Source organism: Ailuropoda melanoleuca, chromosome 1 (assembly GCF_002007445.2).
Source record: "Ailuropoda melanoleuca isolate Jingjing chromosome 1, ASM200744v2, whole genome shotgun sequence".
Taxonomy (NCBI): Eukaryota; Metazoa; Chordata; class Mammalia; order Carnivora; family Ursidae; genus Ailuropoda; species Ailuropoda melanoleuca.
In genome coordinates, this window is record NC_048218.1 from 8,077,720 (window position 1) to 8,087,261 (window position 9,542).

At 58.5% G+C, this 9,542-nt stretch overlaps 1 protein-coding gene across 2 annotated transcripts in view; it reads right to left on the reverse strand.

The window, feature by feature from the left end:
* Nucleotides 1-9,448, reverse strand: part of SIM2 (SIM bHLH transcription factor 2) — a 46,221-nt gene extending 36,773 nt beyond the window's left edge. Inside the window, exon 1 of one of the 2 annotated variants that reach the window (XM_034655679.1) lies at nucleotides 8,658-9,448. In XM_034655679.1, coding sequence (XP_034511570.1) covers nucleotides 8,658-8,832 — 175 coding nt within the window. In that variant the 5' untranslated portion in view covers nucleotides 8,833-9,448. The remainder of the gene's footprint in view (nucleotides 1-8,657) is intronic. The other variant, XM_034655681.1, reaches the window with a different exon arrangement.
* Nucleotides 9,449-9,542: the final 94 nt, after the last annotated feature.

Sequence of the window (9,542 nt, forward strand, 5' to 3'; positions counted from 1 at the left end):
TAAACCTCAGTAATCCCTCGCACTCCCCAGCCCTCACTGGCTCCTCGGGAGCGCCATCCCCCTTCGGATCCTAGTGCTCCAGCTTGGGAAGGGTTTACCTGGGGCCTTCCCCAGGGCAAGCTCCACCCCTCCCCCAGGTATGGCAGGGGATCGCGGAAGGCAGTGGGAGTCTTCCAAGATAACTGGAAGGTATCTGTTGCCACCTAATAAGGGTTCCCCAGTTCTTAACTGCCCCCTAAAATCTCCTGCTTCTCCCCACCACCTCCCTGAAGGTCACAAGTGTTTCAGAAAGTGCACCAGGGGAAAGGTGGCCCTGCTCAGTGACACCTCCTCTCTTGTATCCCTAGCTCAGCTGCTGTGACCCCAGAAATCCCAAGCTTTCTTCTGCATATTCGGGAGAAAGTAGGACAGCCGGGTGGGGTTTCTGAGCTAAGTGCCAGGTGGAAGAACCCTCAGCGGCTATCTGGAGTCCTTCCGCTGTGGGCCTGGCCAGCAACTGTCCAGTTAGCGCCACCACCCAGGCACGAGGTGGAGAAGGCCAGTGACTGCGCGCCCCATTGGCTCCAGCGGAGAAGGCGGCCCCAGGCTCCAGGCCCACTCGTGCACCGTCCACCCCTGGCTGCGACCCCGGCGGGGTCCTGCTGCTGGCAAGTCCAGCCTCCTCCCTTCCACCCAGAACTGCAGGCCAGACCCGCCCCTGCCCGCTGCGCACGTGGAGCATGGGACTCTGTGAAGCCAGAACGGGACGCGCGGAATGGGGAATCACGCCTAGTCTCGGCGAATTTGGGGACCATTCCTGGGATCACAAAACTCCCCCAAGCGGGCTGCCGCGAATGGGTGGCCTGGAAAGTCGCTGCGTAGGTCCTCTTGGTCCGCCCCCGCTGTTCCTGCAGGTGTCAGGAATCTCAGTTCTGGAGGCCTCCACCCCGAGGGCGAGGGCGAGGGAGCCACCTGGCTCCAGAGCACCTCGCGCCTGGGGGCCCTCCACAGGCTTTGGAGACCCTTCCCTGCAAACTTTGTTCAGCAAAAAAAAGGGATGACCTTTAATTTCTCCTCCTAGGCTGTAGGAATTGGGGGCTTATCCTGGTCTCCCCATAAGGAAGTGGCTAAATTCCACATATCCTGGTCCCCCAAACAGGATCACAGCCCCTCAGCCTCAACCACGTGATCAGAGGTGTCTTCTTAACCCCAGGAAATCACTGCCTGCCCAATTTCCCTTCCAAGGGTGACCACAGTGACCATAGTAGGGCACCACTGGCTCACCAGCAGGTCCTCCCCCTGCTCAGCATGGCTTGGTGGGGTAAACGTTTACTCCATTAAGGAGACATAGAAAGAACCAAAATTGTATAACCCTGGGACTTGAATGAAAAAAGAATTTAATAAAGACCCAGGAATCCTGATTTCTGAAAATGGACAACCGTGCCCTGGTAACTGTCCTTTACCCAACTCCTGGGTCCTTTCCCTTGTTTGCACCACACTAGGCTTCCCTAGCGTGGGAAAAGTGAACTTGGCCTCCCGCATTAGGCTTCTAGCAGTGTCCACAGACAGCTGACCTGGGGAAATGTGTACCTTTGGGAAAGGTGTAAGACCCAAACCAGACTTTCCTGCCCAGCTCTCCCAAAAGCTTTGTGGAAGGTTCTGGCCTTACATGCAAAAGTGCTTTGGGTACACAAGACAATTTTTCATTTAATTCAAACACCCGGATACTTCAAAAGAGCCTGTTTTCTTATATCATTATAATTTTCCTATAATTTCCTGACACCTCTGCTTTGCTGGTAGATCTTTGGTCGGAATGCCCCTTCTGGACCCAGCCCTTGGTGTGCGGGGTGACGGACAGGTGTCCCCTCAAGCATCCTTGCCCCCATGCCATCTCAGCCCAGGCAATGGTGCTGCCAGCTCTTGCATTAGAAACCTCTGTGGGTGAGACCTTTTCACTCCACCCATAAAAATCTACTTTGGGCTGAACGCAGAGACTAAGGTAGGGTTTGTAATGTGAGCCAAAAAACGGTCTTGGTATGGTAAAGTCATATATATCCCCCCAAAAGTGAGGTGCTGGGCATGTGGCCCTTGTCTGGACCTAACAAAGGGCTTTGTTTGAGAAATGAGGGGAGACAGGTAAGACTGAGCTAAGCTCCTCCAAGGTTATCAGTGGCTGGTGGCCTACCTCCCCTGATCCTGGGAACACCCACCCTCCACTGACTGTGGGGGGAGCAGCCGGATGGTGGGGAGCACCCCAAGCCTGGCCTGGGGTTCACCTGCCAAGGTTTCCTATCCCAATTGCCCTACATGTGTCAGCAGGGAAATCCACTGGAGACTCCCTGCTCCTGAGAATCCAAATGGCCAGGTCATTTGGGGGAGCAGGTCAGCCACTGGGTCAGAGGGAAGGGGGGCCAGGAATCCCCTTTCCCCCTCTGCTTCTGAGAGTTTGTGGGTACCTGCACCTTAGTATCCACACTTGGCTATTCGGCTGACTGGCTGTTTGGTTTAAATCTTACCAGGCTCTCCTGCCACTGAAGCTATTTAAATATGGTCGCTCCTCTCTGGGTGCTCAGTTAGTCAGTCAACAAACAGCTGTTAAACCCCTGCTGTGCAACCCCAGAGAAAGGGTCTGGAGTTTGGTAAGAACTCCTGGGATGGACAGCGGTTTCTGGAAGGCAGCCTTTGGTATCTGACATGGTGACAAGAACACTCCTCGCAGGGATCTTGTGAAAACTAAATGGGGTAAATAGGGGACCATCTGACCCTGCCACCACCCGTCCGTGGAAATTTGGATCTGGGATTGAGAAAAATCCAGGACAGACCTTTCTGGAGCTCCGAGGGGACACAGGAGGATCTCACCTCCTTCTGCCCCACTCTCCCCTGCTTAAGATGCCACCTGGGCCAGCCTGGATGGTCTGATCTCCAGCAAGTGCCCTGGACTCTAACCTTAATTTCTCAACTCTAAAGTGGGGGGTTTTGTGGGATTAAATGAACTAAACCAGAGGGTGCTGACCAAAGCACTGGGTCCCCTGGAAGGCGGTGGTGCGGCTACAGCCTCCGTCCAGCCTTCTCTTGCCTTCCCGCTCCTTCCCTGCCTCCGGCCCTTTCCTCCTCCTCCCCTCCCCCAGTTAATAGCCTCTTGCGGGGGAAGGAAGCGTGTTATTGGGGAGCGTGGCCTCTTGCGAATCGTGGGCCATCTTCGGACACAAGGTCACACTGGCTGACTGCAGACTATTCCAAAATCAAGAAAGGCGCGGCGTGGGGGGGGGTGGCTGAGGTGAGAGTTCGGGGCCGGCTGCCCGGCTTCTCCACCGCGACCCCCCCCCACCCCGACGCAAGGGAGCCGGCGTGGACTGCCGGTCGTCCCGCGGGTGTTTACAACCCGGCTTTCGGGGCATTACCAGCCGCAGGGGCGGCAGGCTCGGGGCTCGGGTCCAGGGCTACCGGGCGTCGCGCGCCTGGGCGAGATTGTAACGCGGGAGTCGGGGGCCGGGCTGCCGCCTCGCCCTTTAGGGGAGCCCAGAGCTGGCGCTCCTTCCTCGCTCGGCTCCAGGACCCCTCAAACGGTCACGGTTCTGGGCTTCCTCCGAGCACTTCGGCTTCCGGCCTTGGAACGCTTCGTTCTGTCCGGGGTCCCCGAGAAGCCCGGCTTTTGGGCCCTTTACCAAACCCACGGTCGCACAGCGGGCCGGGAACAGGGTGTGAAGGGGGGTGGGGACGCCCCAAGAAGGCCTCGTTGGGCCCGGCCGCGCGGGGAAGGGAGGGGGCTTGCAGCCTGGCCTCGCCTGGCCGCCCGCCAGAGTACGTGCTCAGACAACAGAACGCGAGGCCCGGGGCCCCCAACGCCCAACGCGGGGACCTCGGAGGCTGGGACCGAGGCCCGGCCGCGGCCCGCGCGGAGGAGCGCGTGTGGCCCGGCGCCGCCCGGAGCGGCTTCCCGTCCGCGCCTTCCCGTCCGCGTCCCCGTCCGCGCCTCCGAGCGCCCGGGCCGCCGCCTGGGTTCTAGCCCCCGGGGGCTGGATCTGTGGCTCGCGCGCGCGCGCTCCGGTTCCTGCCTCGAACCTCCCGGGCCCCCGCGCCCTCGCGCCCCGGAGTTCCCTTCCCCACTGCTCACAGCTTCCTGCGCGGCGACTGTGAGCTTTCCTTCCCGGACCCGACGCGGAGAGGGCTGTAAAGCTCCACATTATTCTAAAAAGTTGTTGTTGTTGTTGTTGTTGTTGTTGTTTTTCATCTACATTATTTCAGGCTTCGGTGGAGAAAGGGCTCGGATCTGTTTAGGTTTAGGGCGGGTTTCTCCTCACCAAACCCTCTAAATCAAAGCGTTTCCATTCCCGACAACAATTTCTAGCCGTCTGCCCGAATCTAAACCCAGACAAATTCCACCACTGGAATGATTCTGGCCTCAAACCCCCATTATTTTTGTGTGAGAATGACAGTGGTGCACTCCCTTCCCCTGCTTTCACCCGCACCTGTCCACAGTCTTCAGGTCTGGGAAAGGAGGAGGAGGGGCTGTGTTCTCCTTGGGGGAGTCAGCCTCAGTTTCCAGCTCCATTCCTCAGCCGAGACCACCAGTCAGTCCCTCCTCGCGGCTTTCTGTGAGCAAGGGTCCAGAAGGGATGCCAACCCCTCCCCCACTGCTGGGAGTCACATCCGAATCCAGAATCCTGGCTCCTAGGAAGGAGCCTAAGCAACGGGCTTGGCCTTGGAGTTGCTGCGGCTCTGACTGGGGCTTCCTGAGGCCCCATGTACACACCTGAGGGAGGACCTTGTCCTGCGTCCTGCCTGGCATGGTCACCAAACAGCTCTGGCCAGAGAGCAGCAGAGTTCTCCCACCGGGTGCCTCTGTGTTTCCAAAGCGCCCCCTCTCCTGAAGGGAAGGCCACAGTGCAGAGAGGGCAGGCAGACCGTGGGCCCCAGCCCATCCCTGAGCCCTGCGTGCACCAGGCCTTCCCAGTCCCCAGTGAACATGTGGAGTTTTCAATTCTGAGTCCACTTCCAAAGCCAGCCTTGCTTTCCTGCCCTTTTCCCTGTCTACTTTGCATTTCTTAGCTATTAGAGGGGAGAGGCGAAGATAGCAGGTTTTCCAACTACAGTGAGTCCCGGAGGTGCACAGAGTGGGGGCACTCTGCCATCTAAGCCATGCCGGGTGCAGGAAACACTGCGCACGCCCCAGATGAAGTGACTGGAGTAAGAACATGTTAGATTTCCACCTTCACTGCCTGGTTCCTCAAACATAATGCCAGGAGCCTTGCACAGCTATGGAGTTTCTTACTAGGCCCATTTTGCAGACAGGGAGAGGGAGGTCTAGTGGGGCAGCTTAACAAAGCAGAACCTTGAAGGGGCTGTAAAAATTGCCATCACCCCCAAGCTTGCAGTCTGACCTCCATGGGGGAGTGTCCACCTTGGCTCCTATGCCTCTTGCTCCCCCGTGTCGGACTCCTCCGAGCTCCTCTACCTTTACTCTGGCCCAGGTGGGCTCAGGCTGAAAGGAGCACGGCCAGCGGCCTCCCGTGCAGCGAGAGGACAGGCGGCGTCCAGCGGACACAGCAGGGACCACCCGCTCTTGCCCTTGTGGGACCCTGGAAAAGGCCCGTCCCTCTCTGGCCTCAATTTCCTCAGGTATGAAGGGTTAGCCAGCGATGCCTGTGGTTTCTTTGGACTGTGCTCTCCATTTTCTGACTCCTGAAGTCCTAACTTGGCCTCTAGATCCTTCTTCACCCAGGGACCCCCTCTTGCTCCGGGGACTATGGAACAGCGGGACTGAGCTCGAGATACTGGTTTCATTGGGCATCTTTCAGTCCGCAGCCGAGAGTCGGAGCTGATCCGGGAGGTCCCACTGCCATGCAAGTCTGCATTGGCCCTAAACGTCCCTGATGCTGACGGCTGATCCGGCGGCCCTGCCAGGCCCTATTCCATTCCCGCGGCGCACACCCAGGCCGGAGAACAGAGGCTCAATCAATTACAGCGCGGCTTCAGCACACCACCCTTCGGAGCTACCAGAAGGGCGAGCGAGTTATTTTGCATAATTGAGGTCTCTCTAAATGTCTCTTTCTCTGCCCAGGCACCCAACTTTATACCTCCGCACCCCAGACAGACTTGAGGGGAGCAGGGCCACGGCCCAGAGCTGCAGGCCTCAGGCCTCTGAAGGAAGCCAGGAGCCCTGGGCCTCCCAGTCCACTCCTGCAGGCAAGTGCCTTCACCTCCACTCCCTGCTCAGGCCCTGCAGGAGAGCCAGATGCGACCGCTGCCTCCTCTCCATCCTGATCAATCTAGACCCTATAGGTTCAGGGCCATTTCCAAAATTCTAGGGTCAAACAACTATCTCCAGATCTCTCCCTGATTTCCAACTGTGATAGTCACCCCCAAGAGGGATACAGGCCACCCCTCAACCAGACCAGTACCCAACAAAGCACAAGGGCCTGGTGCCCGAGTCCTGGACCACCTCTGCAAGCCTACCTCTGCAAAGGGCTCGGGGCCAAGTAATTCTGGGCTCAAAGGCCTTGGAGACTCACTTTCCAGAGTTAGAACACCCAGATCCAATTTTTAAAAGTCTGCAGAAGCAGTACACCCACCTCTTCCCAATTTTTAGCAGGCTTTCCTGGAAATTCTCCAAACAGGGCTTACAATTAGCCCTCTTTCTCCAGGCCTCCCTTTCTTCTTTTTTTTTTTTTTAAAGATTTTATTTATTTATTCGACAGAGACAGAGACAGCCAGCGAGAGGAGGGAACACAAGCAGGGGGAGTGGGAGAGGAAGAAGCAGGCTCACAGCGGAGGAGCCCGATGTGGGGCCCAATCCCACAACGCTGGGATCATGCCCTGAGCCGAAGGCAGACGCTCAACCGCTATGCCACCCAGGCGCCCCTCCCTTTCTTATTTCTGGCTTACTTGAAATCATTGGTAACCGATCATTTAATATTCCAATCCCGGCTTCTAATGTGTTTATTTCCAGGAGGGAAGTGAGAGGAGGCCAGCCAGGGTCCTGTCCTGGTTCCCCACCTGCTTGCAGCATGCAAATTAAGAAACAGCTCACCCGGAAAAAAAATAAATTTAAAAAAGAAAGAAGGGAAAACAAAACCCGGCTCACCATGCCACTCCATCCCGGCTGGGAAGGAGACTGGCCCTCGTAAAACCCAATTCTCTTTTAATTTTAATTTTCTACTTCTCTGGTGGAGGGGTCACCCTTGGGCACACTAATAACGATCACCCGATCACCCGTTTGACGATTTCCAGTAGGAGGGGCTGGCATGGGGCACCACTTTATATTGGGGTAGGAAAAGGAAAGAAGGTGTGTGGGGCTGGGCTGGAGGTACAGGTCACAGTCTCCTGCACCAGGGGGGAAAGTGCTGGAGGCTGCATGGCCCAGCTGGGAGGGAAGGGCTAAGCCAGTCTACCACTTCCGGGCCCCCCCTAGACTCCCAGGCCAGCTGTGATGCAGGGCTGTAGGTCGAACTGGGTGACAGGCCCTCTGAGTTCCACCCGAGAGGCAGTGTGAAGTGCAGCTCCAGACCCAGAGCCAATTACTTATAACAAGCTTAGGGGCAACCAACGCAAAGGTCAAGCTTACTGACTTCTGGTCGATCGCCTGGCCAGGCACTGCCTTAATGGGGGCACCCTGCGCCCAAACGGACACCTGTCGCTGTAGTGCAGCCACCCTCTGGTGCCTGCGGCTGAAGTTGTTTCTACTCCCCCACCGGATTCTGGAGCTCCACACGGCCCTAGTGGCTCCCCAGCACAGAAGTCTTGGGGTGCCCAGCCGGCCCGTGCAGAGTGTCCCAGCCAAGTGTCAGAATCTCTCAAGCCAGCCTGCAGCCACCCTGGCTGGGGACAGAGACGCTGAAAGATGATCGGTTCAGAAACACCGGGACACCAAAAGGAATGCTGCGGTGACCAGGCCTCCCCAGCCCTGTTGCACAGAAGTGCCCAGCTTGGCAGCCATGGTCACCCACAAGCCATGTGCTAGCAGAGAATGCTGGCCAGTACACCATTACTTACCACCGGGAGTCGGCTGGACCCATGGGTCTTGGTGACCCTTGCCCACCGTGGCACCTGCCCCTCTGGGTTTATAATTCCAATCAGGAAAAAAAGACTGTGCTCTGGCCTGTCTGCCATTTTCGTTCCAGTGGCCTCTCTCTCCTGCAGGATTTCAGCTCACCTACTTTCGGTCTCTCCTACCCTGACCTGCCCCGCCCAGCCCCAAGGGAGGAAAGAAAAGGCAGCCAGAGAGGTCCAAATCCAAGGCCCGAGACCCAAACAAGTGCCCTGCCATGGCTAGGGTGTGCACGCTGCCCCTCCACAGAAAAAGAGATAGGAAGGAAAGAAGGAAAAAATAAAAGGGAGAGTTAAAGAAATGAAGGGGAAAAAAAGGAAAGGAAAGGAAAGGAAAGAAAAAAAAAAGAAAAAAGAAGAGAAAAGAAAAGAAAAGAAGGAAAAGGAAAAAAGAAAAGAGGGAGGCAAACCAGAATGGACTAGCTTAATCACAAAACAATTCCTGCTTCGCCGGGTCCACACTTGGGCCAGAAGACGGTCTAGCCCCCACGGCGCCAAGACCCTGGCTCCTGTCTCCAACAGAAGCCAAGCTCCCGGAGCGGCCTCCCCAAGACTCCCTGGCACTGGCCCTTCAAGCCAGCTCCAGCTCCCCGCTTGGGCCGAGGCTCTCGGCCGCCCACCTGCGGCCTCACCTTCGGGGAAGACGGCCCGCATCTTCAAGTAGCTGGTGGTGAGTCGGATGATAGACGCCTTGTCCAGCTGCGAGGTGATGGCCGACGGCAGCGGGAGCAGCTTGGCCAGCTCATAAAACTCGCCATTTTCCTTCTCCCTCCTGGTCTTCGCCGCATTCTTGGACTTCTCCTTCATCGCGCCTCGGCTCTGGGCATATTAGACCCGGCCGTGCTCCAGGCCCTCGGAGCCTCGCTCCGGCTGCAGCGGCGGGGATGGGGAAGGGGACTCCGGGGGCCAGGTGAGTCTGGGGCACCGCCCGGGGCAGGTGCGCGGGGCAGGCCTGGGCCACCGAGTAGCCTCTCCGCAGCCGCCGGGCCTCGGAGCTCGGCGCAACCCAGGGGCGCCGCTGCGCGCTCTGCCCGCCGCCCCGGGCGCAGCCTCCTCCGGGCTGTACTGTCCCGCGGTGCCCAGAGCCCAACTTCCCGCTCGCTTCTGCTCGCTCTTCCTTTCTCCCTCCTGTCTCCCGCCTCTCGGCTTTCTTAGGAGGTGGAGAGTAGTAAGCGAGGAGGCAGCGGTGCCGCTTAGTCCTTGACCGAGTGTTTGTATCCGCTGCCGCGAGGCCCCTCCGAACTGGAGGGCGGCATGGGCGGCGGCGGCCGCGGAGCCATGGAGCGGGAGCCGAGCCGAGGGGAGCTGGGGCGGAGGCGGCTGGGGCCCGGCCCGGGCTCGCTCTCCTGCCCTCCCTGGCGGTTCCCTTTGGCTGGAGACGCGGCGCCCGGAGCCCGCGATCTGTTGCGAGCCGCAGCAGCTCCGCGGTCCACGTGCGACCGAGCCGCGTTTGTTTATGGCGGACCCGCCTTCGGGCGGAGCACTCGGCGGCCGCGGCTCAGGGAGGGGGGGCGGGA